The sequence below is a fragment of the Lepisma saccharinum genome, chromosome 2 (assembly GCF_977018435.1).
Source record: "Lepisma saccharinum chromosome 2, izLepSacc3.1, whole genome shotgun sequence".
Classification (NCBI taxonomy): Eukaryota; Metazoa; Arthropoda; class Insecta; order Zygentoma; family Lepismatidae; genus Lepisma; species Lepisma saccharinum.
In genome coordinates, this window is record NC_139230.1 from 132,571,958 (window position 1) to 132,591,057 (window position 19,100).

Consider the following 19,100-nt stretch of genomic DNA (forward strand, 5'->3'; position numbering starts at 1 on the left):
TCTCAAGTAGAAATTAGAAAACATGGTATACTGTGATCGATAGAGTAGACTATCCTGGCATTACTTCTACTGCCATAGAAACAGTTAAATTTTCCAAAGTAGATGCAACATATTGAATAGGAACAAAAATTCTGACAAAAACCACACAATACTATTTCCCAAGCATCTGCTGCCTGGTTTCTTCTCAGATAACAAGGACATCATTTGGAAAGGTGGTTTGAGGGTCACTTTTGGCAGGGCAGCTAATAACAATAATGCACTAATCCGTTATAGTACTTTGAATCCTGATGGTACAACATTACCCAACACCTTACCTGAAACAGCCAAGTGTATCATCAAGACCATGGAGCTGAGAATACCAGTAGTAGAATATGAAACTAATTATGCCCTCAAATACAAAGCAAATATTCTAAAAAATGCACAAGTTCCTATTGGATTTTACACTTACATGGGTGTCCAAAAACCAGCCTCTGATGGACATTATGAATTTGATGCCACTAATCAATTCAGTAGTATATAGTATGATATGCCAGATTTTGTAATTGTGTTGTTTCAGACTGGGAGAGAGAACAGTCAAGAAAAAGATTCTAGCAAATTTGATGATTGCAAGATTAAAAATGTTTATCTTAAAAATGAACGTAATGAGATTTTCTCCCATGAAAATTCTAATCTAGACATAGCACAAGATGGTTTTCTAAAATTATATGAGGCTTACACTTTTTACAAAAGAGTAACTGATGGAAACATATATGTATACTATACTCCTAGTGAATTCAAGGCACACAGACCAATGTTTGTTATTAACACATCAAAAAGAAAACAAGTGGTAGTCAATGACAGAACTAATATCAAGATTGTGTGTGAATTCCATAAGCTTCTGCCAGACAACGCTTTATGTAGTGCTATTCTTATTGCAGAGATTACTTTTGTGTATGATGTGAAGAATGAAAGAGTCACAGAACAATTTTAGTTCTCAAAACTCTCTTGATTGTTAATATTATTTAGATCCAAATATTATAAAATTAAACTCTTAAATAAGTAACATACTTGTAGAATTTACTAGATCTAAGCAAATATGAATATCTAAAAAAATAACAAGTAATCAAGTAGTCTGTAGTTTTCAAACAAGATTAGTTACCTGTCTGGAGCATAAGTTAAGTACACTCTCAACCAATCAAGAGTGTGACATGACTCTTAGGGCCCAAGCTAGATATTCAAGAATCTTAGTACAAGAATTTAGTATTCGTAGCATGGTTAGACAATTTGCTACACCTAGAAATTAGCTAAATCCACCAGAAGATATGAAAATATAGCTTAATTTTGACTAAAATAGTCTACTAATATTAATCATCCTAGTACGAGAATTGTATTAATCATCATAGTACAAGGATTTAGAATTCGTAGCTTGATTAGACAATTTGCTACATCTAGAAGTTAGCTAAATCCACCAGAAAATATGAAAATATAGCTTAATTTTGACTAAAATAGTCTACTAATATTAATCATCCTAGTACGAGAATTGTATTAATCATCCTAGTACGAGAATTGTATTAATCATCATAGTACAAGGATTTAGAATTCATAGCTTGATTAGACAATTTGCTACATCTAGAAGTTAGCTAAATCCACTTGAAAATATGAAAATATAGCTTAATTTTGCCAAAATAGCCTATGGTATCAATTAGCCTTGGACAAAGTCATCTGCAGAAGGAATATATTAGTACTACTGACCTCGGATTTTTAGGTTCTAGAGAGTGTGATTTTAGGTTCCTAAAATAGGCCCTAAAAATCTTAAAGTAAGTTCTAAAAATCCTAAAATAGATTTTTAAAATCTTAAATTATACACAAAAATCCTGCAGAATCCAAAAGAAAGTTAAAATGCTTCAAAATTCTTGAAAAATACTGATTTGGTACATCTTCAAAAACAAAAGTTTCAAAAGAATCGTAAGAAATTTTTATAGCTATATATAACAACCAAATATTAATTTTCTAAAAAAATTTTCATTTGCATACATTATTTTCAAAATTATCCTTAAATTATTGTAATTCTACCAGTAAATCATCGTATTTCTTCAGATACCTGGGTGAAATTTCAACGTCTGTTCACCCAACGGAAACCAAAAGTTGAACTGAACTGGTATTGTCACTGTATAACATGGAAGCCACTGTGTAGAGAACTAATCTCTTTAATCAGCAGTGCATGACTGTTTCTGAATTAAGGGGGTGCCAAGTTCAGCCACAAAATTCCTGTAACACAACACACATTTTAAAAATGGATATTTTTTAAACTACTGGTGCCTCAGAAAAAAATGGAGTTTGATCTCTGTTCATTTGGCTTTTGAATTTTTTTTATATTCAGTACAGAAAGTCTTCTCTATATCCATTAGTTCCAGAAATTTTAAGGTTTCTTGAACCTCTTTCACAGAAATTACTATGTTGAGAATATGCCAGAAAATCTTTAAAGATGTCAATGATATTTCCTAATGGAAACTGCATGATGTTGGAGTTATGACTGAAAATAACATGTTTTAATGTTATAAACTCTGCATCTGACAACTGTAACTTTTGGCACATGTCAGGTAAATTTTCAGACAATGTAAATTAATGGCTTCAGGAGTAGGGGATATTGTAACCATTCCCTTCTTGGGGTACAACATACCCTGTACCCCTACATTCCTGCACGACTCTTTGTAAATAATACAAAAACAGAAAATGAAATGGATATTTATAATATTGTTTTATTATGCTCCATGTTCCCCACCACCACCAAAAAACCTAAGGTAACAACGTGTATTTGTACATAATACTGTCTAGCTGCCTTAGCCAGAACCATGGACCGAAGTGTGCATGCGCCAACAGGACTTGTTCAGTGTCATAATAGAGGTGATGGCAGAAATCACAGACCTCTAACTACAGACTGAAAATGATGAGCTTTTATTTCAAGTAACACATCTTCGCTCGCACATAATCCTGGCGGAGATGGACATTAGAGCTTGTTAAGTTTTCATTTTTATGAAAGAGATTATTTGTACTCACTTGTAGAGTAATATGTAGCGTTATATACTTCTTAGTAAACTTAAAAATTGCATTCTTGTGTGGTGCAATGACACAATCTTCAAAATAGTTGTTACAAGTAGAAATATGAAGGTATGCTCGCCGCTATGAAAGTATCACCCCCTTTTCAAAATTTTTGACTTCAAATCGCATTCCAGTCTGGAGCTCTGTAGCAGGAATGGCATTTTGAGAAGGAAGGAGTTCCGTGAAAATTGTTTGAATCATATGAAATTTCTACTGCTGGCAAAGTAAGTAGTAATATGACTAATGTGATGTGATAACTATATTGAAATATTGAGCTCAAATTTACACAACATTAATCAGGATAGTATTCACTAATAATACCTGCTTCACATTGAATCATCTTTGTTACAGACAATTACATGGCAGCAATCAGACTTGCTCATTTAGTTGAATGTGCAACAAAATGTCATCGTTTTCTTCCATCGACTTCGAAACTGTTTGTTATGAAATGAAATAGTCATCATGAATCACAATACACCACAGTGAGCAATAATAAATGAAAGAAGCAAATCTGTATAAACGAAATACCACAGGGAAGTCTGAAGTGTGCTTTTACCTGCTTTTCCTCTTCCGTTTGGAAATGACCTTTCCAGCTATTTTTGTCTACCTTGGCTGGACTGTATTTAATCTGGTCTGGTACATATAAATGTAGATATCTTGTCCCATAGACTGCATAAAAGGGGGGAAAATGTATGGGTTCATGTGAAAACAAGTGGCAAATTCAGGTTTTGTACTTTTTTCCCCTGAAGTCGCATTACATTCTACTGCCTCACATACTCAACACATTTACTCCTCTGAGTAAGTATTAAAAGATGGACAAGAAGAGGCTTTGATACAAATGTGGAATCTGTGCAAAGACTTACTACCAGTTGAGAACACTGAATAAAACGATCTGATATCTATTCCTTCTTTCAGAGGCTCTATTTCATGCGATATGGGTGCTCTGCTTGTTTATGAAAGAAGTTATACTAGACAAGTATGAACAGTATACATCAATGATCATAGAATGGGGATGAAGAAGGAATATTGCAAATCAATCAATAGGAATTAAACATGATACTTCAAAAATATTGTAAGACTCAAAGAAGAGGACTCATAAACTAGGTCACATTTTATAGCCCAGGTCTTATCAGAGTTTAGTAGACAATTTATCATGGGAGAATTGTTGACAGCATTTTGTTGTTTGAAGTGAAGCTGGTTTGGTGTTTGCAGTTCAAGATAAAATTCATCAATAAGTCAGTTTTCCTCCATTTTTGAGTTTTTTCTTGCATTTGAAATCCTTCCTTGCTTGCCGGCAGCTCCACAACACCATGGTTAAAGTATCCATAACAACATGGTTTGCATCAATTTACAATGAAAGTACACAAAATCTGGTACCCTACTATGAAAAGTATCTCAACAATGGTTGTAACTATGTTCAATTGTATTGTACCATAATAGAAATGTAAATGGTTTGTAAATACAATCTTGATTTTTCTTAATAGCTTATGAAAACTTACTTTATGGATAATAAAAAAAATAGAAAATAGAAATTTTCACTTTTCTCTAATCAACTAATTGGGACATGAAACTGTCAGATAAATTTCTCTCTAAATCGATTATTTATTCTTATTTTTAGACCTCAAAGTGGTGGCTCATGAAAATGGAATTCTCGAACTATATTTTGTACTTATTTTTAAGACTTTTTGTAGCAATATGCTTTTCATCGGATGATAACATTGTGCTAGGTAGACTCATAACTTCTCAGTAATGCACAGAAAAAGAACACACATTTGAATTAAAATAAAATATAATGTTTTCATTTTTGACTTGAAAATAATAAAGTTATCTTGAGTTATCACTATCAGCGACGATGATTTCTAAAACAAAGGATATTTTAAAGTATTGTGAAAATGGTACGGGAGAAAAGTTTTGCTGCTTTTTGCTATTTTTGTCAAATTTAGCTCATTTGTGAACATGTGCTCTGCTGTTAATGGGTCAGCTGGAAACCCTGAATCAAGCATGATCACTGAGGGGGGTAGGGGGGGGCAGATTTATATGCACTAAAAGAAACCAAAATATGCATGCAAATATGCACTATGTTTCTTGTTGGAAACACTTTTCTTTTTTCTTAGTAAGACTTGAAGCTTTCTGGTGACGAATGATGTATAGATTCTCTCGGGCTATCGACCAGGTGAGTTGTGGAAAATATCCCAAGCTTTCGAGAGCTAACATCACTGAAGTCTTCAACCCTGAAGATTAGAGTGACATTAGCTCTCGAAAGCTTGGAATATTTTTCACAACTCACCTGGTTGATAGCCTGACAGAATCTATTCATCATATGCTCTTTTTGCTGCATTAATCAATATATTATTGTGTGATTGTCAGAAAATAAGTCATTGCATTTTGAAAATGTTCTTTCCATTTCACAAGATGCCACTGGACAGCATTTGTTCGTTTCATTTCTTGTGTTGATATCCTGATGTAAAATGGATTTTTCTGCATTCAGAATTTTCAAATAAATAAATAAATTTCAGTTTTGGAATACCCAGGCAAATCCTGGACAGGTTCCCCCCTGCAACACAGAAATCACTCATTTTGGGAACTGCAAACCTGTGTTTCTGGAAGCTATTGCTAACTGCTTCTCCAATTCAGCTATTTCAACTTCTCCTGGTAATATTTTCTTTCGAACAATATCGAAAGGAATTTGGATGGACAAAGAAAGAAAAAAAATCTAATCTTTGTCCGTTCAAAACTTACAACGAAATTTTACCATATTTTCAATACTTCATTTAAGATTCAGAATAACTGCATTATTATTTAAATTAACAACACAATCATAAATTGCACATGGTACAAATACACACATACCAGAATGGTTTGGATGGTCTAATGAAGTGATTTAACACTCCAAATGTGAATCCATCACGTTAACCATCAACTCAAATGAAGCAATGCTGGATTGCTACATTTAACGTGTGGTTCTGGTGGCAATAGAGTTTGCACAGAGATAAATGTATTATAGGCAGGTATTGAACTTAGGCAGCAAACCATCTGCACTATGAATTCGTGGTTTGTACCTACCGTAACATGAGAGTCAGACAAAAGCTATTTGTAGCGCGAGATTTAATGTAAAGTAATGCACAACGATAGACCAAAGAATAATAACAGCATATTTTTTAAAAAATATAAATTATGTTGCAGGTTATATATGAGATATAATTGTGACCATTTTCCTTATCAAAAGCATGGACTGTACTATACGCTCATAAAAACTGCATTAAATATATCAATAAGTACACAAATTCCACGGATGCTATCTCAGTTTCTATAGGACTGTCAACTTTCTCCTTCCAATTACTTTAATAGTAAAATTATCACTTCAAATCACTACTACTTTCGTGGAGAAAATCACCCAAAAATAATTTTTAATCCAAACCATTATGTTGTTTGAATATTTAACTGCCGTCCATCCAGACATAAATAATTGCAAAAAGTTATTGTATTTTTATTATATCTAATTTAAGAATAAAATGTGCTCATAGTGCATATCTTCATCTGACCATCATTCCCTTAGTTTCTACCATTTTCTTATTTTGTACTAAATAACAGAATGATCCTTCACTAGGTTATACAGCAGCATTGTCCGAAAAATTAACATAGCTTTATAAAAATCACAGTGTCCAGGCCTACACAGGCAACAAATGTTTTCTGTTCCCAAAAATGAAAGGTCTGTTTGAGCACGGTAAATTTGCATTTAGGCAATTTTCCATTTAATCTGCCAAAAATTACTCTAAATGCCTGAAATGTATCACATGTTTAGAACTGTTACTTCTTCTCTCGTTCAGCATTTATTGTCATTTCTGCAGTGCACACAGACATACTCAAAGATTTATCAAAATGTTAAATTAACAGATATTCCTCAAATAACGCAACCCCAGTGTTGTTGCTCGAATTTGTAAATATGACTCTCATCTCTGAAAGGTTGTTGGTTCTATCACAGGGACATAGAAACACTGCCTGTGTAAATTTCACCAGTTCACATTTCAGTTTGGTTTTTAAGTATTTTCTTTTTTCCTCATTTTTATCAGTTGTGATATACAATAAATATGTTCAAAATATTTATAGAATCTAACATGAAAGAAACAAGTGCTTAATTCGATCTTTTCTATCTTCATCAAATTTTTCATGAATGTTTTATGAATTTTTATGACACAACACCACCTTTAACCCATAAGGACATGTGAATGGGTAAAAATTACCCAAACGATTTTAAAATATTTTTCCATCTTTACCAATGAGTGCTTGAGGCGATCCTTCTCAGCACCTTTCCAGTGAACCCTTTCGAATATGTTGTCATTACCATGGATCAGCATAGCTTTACGCCAAATGTTTACATCACTTCTGCGAATGTATTTCAGTTTTCCAAGTGTATTATTAAGTATTACTATGGCCACAAGTGTGTATTGAAATAGGTCAAGATTATACTTCTTGTATAATAACCTAAATATTCAATCTCATGTGATTTCTGAGGACCCAAAGTGTCAATTTTTACTTTAAAATGCAAATCTTACATGTTTGTATTGATTTAGTGGTCAAATAGGGAGCTCCTGATTTTTGCTGATTTTATTGGCATTCTGGATCACTGTGCATTGGCATGAGTCCCGAAAGATCTACTGAAAATATATCATGTAAAAATGTTAGTGAGTGTCATATTCCAAAATCTGAAATTACACTTCCTTTGAGCATTCAAGTGAATGTTCATGCAGTTTGCTTGTTTAGACATTTGATATAGTTGTGTGAGGACTTCAGCAGTATTTACTATCATGGCTATCTAGACAAAAATTTCATGGAAGGAGTCCTAAGTTTTCATAATTTTCACAAATTTGATACATCATAGAGGTTATTTGAAACAAGAAAAATTATACACACAGGCCAAAGATCAAAGGACAGAAAGGGAAAGATGTAGAGAAAGCATGGAACAACCTGTCCTTAAAATGCTATGTAAGGACTCCTACAACTTTGCAAATTGTATCTGAATTCATTACATCACAATAAGCTACAAAAAAATACAAACCTCATTTTCAGATTTGACATCCTTCTTCACAACTGCTGGTGATGGTGTTTTGTAGCCATTGTCTTGAGAAGTAGTTTGAGGAGGATCGATAGATGCATAAACCTATGAAAGGTAAAGAGTTCCATTGAATTGTGAGCTTTCCTGCATGTTTGCCTAACCAAAAACTGTCAATTTAAAATTTAAAAAATATATACACCCAAAAATGTTTGACTCTGTTATATTCTTCAATAGCATAACTGAAACTGGACCTATAGTTTATAGTGAGAACTCAACGTCTATGCAATGTTCCTCCAGATGATTGCAAGACAACACTATGTCACCTGGGAGACACACCCAAAAAACATAAATACAATTATTTTCATGAGTGGTTGAACTATAAACCTTCCTACCAGTACTGATGCTTGAAAGTTGAAACAACTTAGAATAGTTGAAGAATATTTAAATTTTAATATTTATAACATATTAATTTATTAAGGATTTGCACAATCATTCAATCACACAATCTCAGACTCCAGAAAAGTACAGGCCATTATTGGTAATTAAATCTGAACAGATTATCTTCCACAACACTGGTACTGTATCTACTATCTCTCAGCATGGAGCTTGTAGTTTATAGTAATTATGCAGGCACTGGAAATGAACAAGCAAAGCAAAGCAAAGAGAGGCAGGCTCAAGCAGAACTCAATTCTGAGTCTTTGGCATACCTTTTCATATCTACCAGCTGAGATATACGTATATACTGAGTTAATATACAGCTCCACTCTGGGAGATACTAGGAACCATCAAAGTCAACCATCAATGTTTCAAAAGGAACATATCCTGTTGAAGTATGTACAGAGACAATGGCTCGTATAGGTTTATACATAATAGCAAACCAGTGGAACATGAATCACTGCAGTGGCAAAGCCTCATAAGAGGCAGGGCAGGGCAGGGCCTACCCAAATATATTTGTCTATTATGGATTTGTTTATTACTTATAATTTCATTAAAGATGCTTAACACAAGAAAACTAAAATTCTAGGTCTTATGATAATTACTGGAAATGTCCATCCCTGCCTGGGTATTTGACCCTTGCATGGAGGAGGGCCTGAGCTGGTCAAATAACACCCTGTGTGATTCTTGCAGGAAAGTATATGTTCAAGGTAATGGACACATTGAGGCTGCCCTCTGGCACAAACTGGAAACCACATCTGTTGGTTGTCCATTGCAGGGGTTGTGGAACTGTGGGGTGAGGTGGGGTAGAAAGCAAGGATGTAAGATTTTGCTCCCTGCTTTTATGCCTATGCTTAGTGTCAGCTCAGATTGTCTGCCATCTGCTGGACAAGAGAGGTCTTAACACAGGGTCACCTTCCGTGCTTTTGAAATCTTTCTGGTCTCACTTATCGCACACTAATATTGAGCCCTTTTACTTGTGACATCAAAATAATTTCAATGTGTTACGGTAACCTAAACTAACAATGATTTGCATTGCATAATAGCATTTACCATAACGTGGAGGAATATTGTTGGTTTTCGTGTGCAACTAGATATCCCCAAATTTTTTGCTCTGAATTTTCATTAGTTTCTTGATTTATCATGTTGCATTTTTATTTTATTTAAAATGTTGTCCTGTATTTTCTTTACGTTCATTTATTTATTTATTTATTATCAGCGTGAAGTACGCAAATTCAATTATGGCTTGTACTTCCACAGAATGCTACAAGAACAAGCAAAAACAAGTCAAATATTGTACATATGGCAAACAGAAAATTGTGTTAAATGTGTACGCCTAGTTCTAGGCAAAGGGAGCAAGAGGGCATCAAAACAGTAAGTACTGCCACTTTAATTAAATCTGAAGCTTTAAATTACACTAACATCAATAAAGATGATTTAAGAGTTAGAACACTTCAAGAGTATTTTTTCACAATGTTAAATGTTCCTGTACAAATTTTTAGGTGCTATTTTTCATTAATCAGATGAAGGAAGGCCTGAATTTTTTTTTTAAAAAGTCCTCATCTTCTCTATTTGTTGAACAAAGGTGTTTTTAAAGTGCACTTTATTCTCAGATATGCTAATCAAGACTGGATTAAAGTAGAAACTGAACCATTGTCAATATGATGCCTCCATGGTTAATCACACCCTTTACTCTCGGATCACAAGAAAATAGTGTTAATCACTACACTATTCTATCTTCTCAATCCCTGCCCGGACTTATTTCGGACAGAAGTCAATGAGATTGAGGCAATATGGCAACTCTTATTTTGATGGTGCTATATTTTTCATATTTTAACATATGCTACTTCTAAAGAAATCACAGCCATAACAACATGAACTCAGTCAACGTCCACTCGCCTGTACCAGCCCTTCTAGCGACATCACACTTCTTTGTATCTGATTAACTGTATCTGTTCTCTGCAATACTTTCAAATTTGTTTAACATCATGCACTCCCATGAAAAAAAACCCTTGTCCACAAATCAAGTATACAACTTTGTAATGTTGTAAAACTACAATATACAAGGCCTCTTCATTATCAGGAAAATACCTGGAAACTGTGAAAGTTTGCTTACGATGTGGCTGTGGTGGTGTTACTTGGCCCATGTACAGAAGTGACACCTTTACAGGGAAATGTAGATTATGTTGTGAATTGCAGAATCAAAATTTTCCATACAATTTTATCTATGGGGGATACATCAAGGACAATGTCTACAAGTCAAAGTTGATGTTGAAAACTGTCTTTCAAGAAGGTTGATTGATTAATTTTTATGAGCACGTCAGCACATGGGCTATTTTTGTCCATCACATAATCATCATCATCATAATCATTTGCAATTTCCTGCCTCTGGCCGGGTCAGCATAGAAGTCAAGCCTCTCCATTATTTCCTGGTCTTCCACCACACCTCTCTTTCCACGGTGTTCCAATCTTGTCCTCTTCTACTAACACTCTCCACTATCTACTCTTTTCACTTACATCTTGGTCTCCTCCTTGGCCTTATTCCCACTTCTTGTGCATTGTAAGCTCTTACTCGTAGTCTTTCTGCATCCATCGTCTTCATGTGTGCAAACCATCTTATCTGTGCCAGATCTATCCAGTTCTGAAGCTTCACCACACCCACTGTCTGTTGGATCTCCTCATTCCTTCTGGCCTTCCCCAATATACTCCTTAAAAATGTCACCTCAACTGCCTGCATGTTTATTTTGTATCTCTCTGTCGTTGTCCAAGTCTTTGCTCCATACGTAAATATTGGCACATAGAATGTCTTAAATATTCCCTTCTTGCATTTCATAGGTATATCCCTGTTCCATATTAATCTTCGAATGTTTTGATGTAGTCCACTACTCATTTATCCTCTTCTGTTTACCCCCTTATCTATTATTCCACTTCTCTCAATTATGCTTCCTATATATTTAAAGCTCTCCACTACCCTCAACTCTTCTGTGTCTATCTTTATTCTTGGTTCATTTCTGGCTCTGTTTTTGTTAATATTAGCACCTCACTCTATTCTGCACTGAATTTCATTTCTGCTCTCCTCATTTCCTCATTCCAACTATGAAGCTCTCTCTGTACTTCTTCTTCCCTGTTTCCCCATGTTACTAAGTCATCAGCAAACAACAGGGCCATCATCTCTTCCTCTCCTATCTTCTTCCCCACCTCTTCGTTTAATTGCATCCTTTGTAATTATGATGAGCAGTTGGCAAAGAGCACTTCCCTGTTTTGGTCTATTAATTTATGCTGAACCACTCCATTCGTACAACTGGTGTCTTCAAACAGCACTGGTTGACCTTGTATGTGCTTTGCACTATACACACTATCTCTTCCTCGACTCCTTTCTCTCTTAGAGCCTTCCAAATCTTTGTTCTGTCCATGCTATTGTATGCCTTTTCTATATCTAGGAATGCCATAATCAAATAATTTCCATATGCGACCAGATGGTAAAGAACCTCTTCAGCAATTCCCAGACCACCTAAACAATCAACTCTCAAATATCAAGTTCACCATGGAGACTGAGTAGAATAACAGCCTGCTGTTCCTGGATATTTTCATCTAACGCAAGCCAGGTGAATCCTTGGGACACAGTGTATACCAGAAACCAACTCACACCAATCTATACCTCAGTGCCAACAGTTTTCACCACCCGTCTCAACGAGCTACAGTACTCTCCATTTTATTTCACTGGGCCATCTACATCAGTGAAATGGAACATCTTTCAGAAGAAATACAGCATCATCTTCGCATGGCTTTTAGGCAGAACACAACATCAACAAAACATTAAAATGAGTACTGTCCAAGAAGACCAGCACATCAGGGAATCCGGACACATCAGGGGACACCAACATGTAAGGGAATCCAGACACTAGGAAATCTGGACAAAGCTGACCGGAACATAGCCATCTTTCCTTCATCGGAAATTTGAATTATAAGCTGAATTCTCAAGAAACATAACATAAAAAACATTCACAAACCACCCTCGAAGATCAGAAGCCTACTACGCAACCCCAAGGATGATTTGGGTATGAAAACACAGCGAGTTTACCATATTATCTGCAAATGCAGTAAAGCATATGTTGGGCAGACGGGCAGGACAATAGAAAAGTGCTGTAAAGAACACCAAAGTTACATTAAGAATTTCCATCCGGAAAAGTCAGGACTAGTAGAACATTCAATCAACAGGGGACATAGACCAGATTTCAGCAACACAGAAATCATAGCCAAAACTTCAAACTACTGGGACTGCATCATCAAGAAAGCAATAGCCATTCATGAAGAAAAAGAGAATCTATATCGCAACATGGGGCTCAAACTGAAACCAGCTTGGCTAGTGAAACGCGGATGCAGCAAACACAACACCCAATTGGTCCGCCATTTTGACTGGGACTCCCCTCTCCAGAAACATATATACATCAGGTTAATGCTCAGGACTACACTTCTACCCTGAAGATGAGAGTGGCATTAGTTCTCGAAAACTTGGAATCTTTTCCGCAACTCACCTGGTCGATAGCCTGAGAGAATCTTTTCATCATTTTCATACTCGTAGTGCCATTCCTGCATTTACCTTATGGTGAATATCAGTTCTACTGTTGATCTGCCTCTTCTAAATCCATACTGTTCCTCTTTCATGTTCAGCTCTGTTACTTCCCTTATTCTTGTCTCTACTCTTTTCTCATACATCTTTGCTGAGTGGCACATAAGTGTTATTCCTCTGTAATTTTTACAATCCTTTCTGTCACCCTTGTTGAATATGGGAACTATTAGTCCAATTGTCCAATCTCATGGCACTTCTCTCTCTTGCCACACTGTTTTCAAAACTCTGTACAACCACTGCCCACTTCCTGTGGCTGTAATAAGTGAGTCAGACGTGTTTAGTTGAGCTCTATTTTTCACTAATTATGTTAAGAAGAACCAAGTTCTAGTGTTATCCAGATATTTTAGAGTATTTCGGAAGTTCTCAGACACCCGATCTAAATAACTCGGTTCCGTGGTTATGAATAATTGTACAAAAATCACTATAAACTGTGCTTAATGAAGTACACAGATGGTGCTTTGTTTTGATTCAAAAGAACTGTTCCTCTGAATCAGTGGATTCAGATAGCAATATACACACCGTTAGCCACATCTGTGGTACTTCAGCCTTCCATTGGTGATCAAAGTGCCTAAAACCTAAATAAAATATCACATCGGACTGTACTTTTGGGAACTGGGAAATTGTATACTCATGTAATTGTGTAATTCGGCAAATATTACCGGGTCGTGAGTGCGGGGAGATCATGCTGTATAAAACACAACGTACTGCACATTTGCTTCATTCCTTCCGGACACAACAGGAACGATACAATCGTGGTGTACAATTTGTCAAGCGCTGTGTGCACTGATAATATGTTTGAAAACGCAATTGGGGGAGGGGGTGTTTTTCACTAACTTAGGCATCTCCATAATTTGCTTCCCTTTTTCCTCAAGCTCCGACAATAAAAAACAGGACTTTGAAACACCAAAATCCCATCAGACGATGTGGTTTTCAGTATTCATCATCTGTTAGGGGAAGGTCGGGAGGTGTCGAACAGGTGATGGTATTGGACAAGAGCAGTTTAGGGCATTTGCCGTTAGAGGCAGCAATTGTCACGTGGGCAGTGTGTGCATCAAAACGAACCACTTGAGCCATCATCATAATGGATGTGTATGCCAAAGCAGTTTGTGTTGTGCTGCGAGTTTTTTGGTATCTGTTACATTGTGCAGTGCACAAAGATACATTTGGAGTATTACAACTGGTTTGAGAGTAAGTGTATTTAGTTTCTATTGTTACTAGCGTACATTATATATAGTTGTTACGTTGTAGCCATATAATATCGCTTGCTTTGTTGTTCTCTATGTAATGGCTATCTCAATGTAGCATGTTGTTCGGGTGGTATCGGACAAAATGAAATCGGGTGGTATTGGACAGCTTGTTGGTTGACAAAATATTAATTATAGTCCTAATAGAGGTGTTTTTGTTTTGTTTTCAGTAAACCATGGGCAAAATTTGTGGAATATGGGATGAAGAAAATATGAAGGCAGCAATTGACAAATTAATTTCAAAAGAAATGAAAATAAGAGATGCCAGTGCTAGATACTCTGTACCCAAGAGCACGATAGGAGATTGAGTGAAAATAACCACAGATTGGGGGGGGGGGGAGATAACAGCTAAGCCTTGCAGAGATAATCGAGGCACTTACCAAAGAACGTTTGATGAAAACCAAAAAGAAATATTATATAATCATGTAAGGGTATTGGACAGTAAGCATATCAGAGTTTTTAAAACTGGCCTACCAATTTGCTGAAAGGCTCAAAATTAAACACTGCTTCAACAAAGAGAAACAAATGGCAGGAAAAGATTTTTACTATGACTTCATGAACCGATATCAGGACTTAAGTCTGAGGACAGCCGAATCGACTAGTCTGGAGTTGGGTTCAGTAAAGATCAAGTCAGTAGATTCTTAACAAGTTGGCTGAGCTTATGGACAAACAAAAATTCAGCCCATGTAAGATATTCAATGCGAACGAAACTTTTACTTTTAATGGGCAAAAGAGTGTGTGGATCACAAAGGAGGGTTTCCTGAAATGGTTGCATATTTTTGTTGATCGGGTAACCCTAATGAAAAAATCCAGCCTTGTTGACTGTGGATGGCCATGGAAGTCACAAGGACCTTGATGTGATCCTATATGCCAGGGAACATCATATTCACATCAGTTTACCTCCACACACATATCACAAACTCCAACCTCTAGACAGGACAGTTATGAAACCATCTAAAAATGCCTACAATGAGGCATGTTCATTGTGGATGAGGAAGTATTCGAATATGAAAATATCACTTAAAGATATAGCTGGTTTGGTCAACACTGCCTTTTCCAGAATCTGCAGGATGAAATTGGTGAAATATGGATTCAGTTGCACAGGAATCTACCCACTGAATCACAATATATTTTGTGACCTGGACTTTGCTGCCTCATTCTGTAACCAGTCACAGGAAGTAGAAGAGAGCTCCACTACCATGAATCAGACCTCAACCAATCCTAATGAAGCAGCTGTCTCTCAACTATCTACTGCCTGCAATTTTTCTGAACCCTTGAATCAACTTTATGACCTGCCTTCAACATCAAGAATTTCTACGAGTTGTAGTTTACCTGGAACCTCAAGCAAACCAGACAATCAGACTCAAGAACCATCCACTTCCAAAGCAGCATCTACTCCAAAACCTCAATTGTCAACTTCTCAAATGTTCATCTCATCACCGACTCAAGGCATCTTAGAACAAAGTTCAACACTACCAAACACTTCAAATGTGAAGTACAAAGATAGAAAACATCGCAGTGAACAAAGTAAAATTTTGACATCTTCACCTTACAAAATGCAGCTTGTACAGAAAAGAAGACTCTTTGAAGAGAAGAATGCTAAAAGAGAAGAGAAAAACAAGACAAAAGACATCTAACAAAATGGCAAAGGTATGATTAAGAATCCAAAGTGTGAATTATCGAAAACAAAGGAAATCCAGCAAGCAACAGTTCAAGAGTGTAAAGCAAATGAAGAAGAAGGCAACAGTGATGAAAAAGCAAGAAAATAACTTAAAATTGAAGACAGCAACATAACATCTGCTTTGGTTACCAACTGCATCATGTGTGGAGAGTCTTTTGAGGAAGACTGGATCCAATGTCAAGTCTGCAAAGGATGGGCACATGAGAACTGCGCCATTCTTGAAGGGGGTAGTCATTTTTATTACTGTGACATTTCTGATGCTACCAAATGAACAAAAAATTTGCCAGTATTCATAAGTTTTCATTACCAATTAAGTAAATTGACTTCAACTTTAATTTTATTTTTGTCCAATACCACCCTCCACTTTTTGGAAAGGCTAATTTATAATGATTTTCATTTTTCACCCAAAATCAAAGTAGTCCTTTTAGCAAAACAGCATCCACACAGTGTGTGGGTAAGAGATTGAAGTTTTATATTATGTATTTCAGGATTGATTATAGCTAATCTTTAAAAATAAATCTTAATAAAAGCTAATGTTTCCGATACTCCCCGACCTTTCCCTATGGATCTGACTGAACTACTACATGGACCACACACATTACAAGGATCGACTGTTCCAGATTTTTGCTCCAGAGAATCACTTCAAAATTCCACGAATTCACTCCCAGATGACATTACGGACACTAAACTACAGAAGACCAAATCTACATCTAGTGTTTCTAACAAGAGACCCTGTGAGGATTCCCGGGTAAATGTTGAGAGCTTTCAGCTCAGTAAGAAGACGGCAAGGAGATTACCGATATATCAGCCAATATCCATCCCATTGAATAATCAATTTAGTGCTCTTTAGGAACATCAAACTGAGGATGCTCCTGGTGATAAAAGGGATGATACAACCACATTAAATTCAATTCAAGACACCCGTCGAATGAAACCACCACCTATATATGTGTTTAACCTTAACAATTTCTATGCCCCCTCACAACACTTCAAAGCACTTAAAAATAATCCTACAATATACTATACTTGTGCTGGATCAAAAATTCACTTTTCCACCATGGAAAAGTACAATATTGCTATTGATCATCTGAAAAGTCTTAATCTTGAATATGTAACCTGGACCCAAACAGGGGTTTCGGTACTTCGAGTTGTACTGCGAAGACTTCTAAAGAATACAAATATCATGGACATCGGCAGTGTCTCAGTTGAAACAGAAGGATCAAAATACCCATCAAGTCATACCATTAGCGCTTTTTCTGCTGACCATTAAAAAGATGGAAATTGCTAAAGGAATCTATAAAGAACCATATTTTGAACAACACCGTGTGGTGATAGAGGAGTATCACCCACTGGAATTTATACAGTGTTTCAAATGTCAGAGACTGGGACATGCCCAACAGAACTGCACAAATGTGCTCAATTACACGATACGAGGAAATTCCCTAAAAAACACCCTACATCACCTGCTAAATGTGTAAACTGTGACTGTGACCATCCTGCTAACTTTCGCGGATGTCCAATTTTCCAACGAATATAAGAACGTGCAAGAACTCCGAAAAAGTGGTGTACAGTCTACTTCCGACACTCCTAAGCAATCACTTACTTCTTTACAAGACCAGACAGTTTTCCGTGCATTACCAACCACTAGGAGTTATGTTAATGCTTCACTTCAAATACAAAAACTAATACAAGATGCCAGGAATTTAAGGATATTTGGACTAGCATGAAAGAAATTTTCGATTTCAGGGGTTTTCTTCAAAAAATTAAATCTGGTCTACAGTGAATTAGTCATGCCAAGACAATCCTAGATATGTTCAGTGTTGCCATGGATGCTTTGGATAAACTTTTCGGAAATGCTCTGTAAAAGTACTCTGATAAGTAGAATATTGACGTGTGTTCAGTGGAATGCTGGTGGATTTCGTACTCAATTTCTGACCATCAAACAATTTTTGGTGAATACAATGTTGATATAGCCCTGGTGAATGAAATGCACTTGAAACCCCATAATATACGGAAAATTGCAAATTATACCATCTATAGAAATGATCGGTTCCTGGGACGAAAAGGAGGTATGGCTAAAGTTGTCAAATTTTTGCTATTTGCACGTCAACTTCCAAATCCAGCTCTAGAAGCTTTAGAAATTACAATAATTGAACTATTAACTACCACCAACCCACTAATTTTGATAGCAGGATATAACGTTCCAGAACAGCTTACAAGAACTAGAGACTGTTTTTCGCTTGGGTCGCAAAGTGATTGTAGCTGGTGATCTAAATTGTGAAAACCCTACATGGAATTCGCGTGTAGTGAATCGTGGAGGTTCCTCTCTTCTCCAAAGTGTCCAACAATTGAACTTGCCCATTCTTGCCCCAAGAGAACTCACTCATTATCCACGAGAACGTGGACTTCCAGATGTGTTGGATATTGTGATATATCAAGGTGTAAATAATATGACTGGTCCCTATATTATTCATGATCAAGAGTCAGACCATCAACCCATACTTTTTAAAATGATTCATCATAATTTATTGAAACCCTCTCCTCCACTGGCCGCGGTGGCACAGTCAGTAACTTGTCTGACTACCATGCTCAAGGTCCTGGGTTCGATCACCGGCAGGTTCAAATCTGGGAACTTTTCTAACATTGGAAGCGACCCCAGCGCCCACCCAGCATCGAATGACATGGGTACCTGGGGGAAATCCTGGGGGATAAAGGCGGTCAGGGGCATGATGCTAATCACATCACCCCCACTCACGACCGGATCAAGAAAGTGTGGGGCGTTACCCCCACACCCCCTATACACCTTCATAGCGTGGTGCTAAGCACAGGGGAGCACTTTATCTTCACTTTTTTTACCTCCTCCACAATATCATGTTACAACAAACTGAGATGCTTACACTTGACAAATAGTGCCTATAACTGACTTCATTTAGCTTGAAAACCCAGCCGAGATTGATTCGGCTTTAGAAAACCTTACAG

General features: G+C 36.4%; 1 protein-coding gene across 1 annotated transcript in view; it reads right to left on the minus strand.

Annotated features, from left to right (window-relative positions):
• LOC145984501 (uncharacterized) overlaps positions 1 to 19,100 on the minus strand; it is a 66,420-nt gene that overhangs the window by 38,115 nt on the left and 9,205 nt on the right. The window contains exon 2 of the mRNA XM_083118155.1: positions 8,135 to 8,236. Coding sequence (XP_082974281.1) covers positions 8,135 to 8,236 — 102 coding nt within the window. The remainder of the gene's footprint in view (positions 1 to 8,134; positions 8,237 to 19,100) is intronic.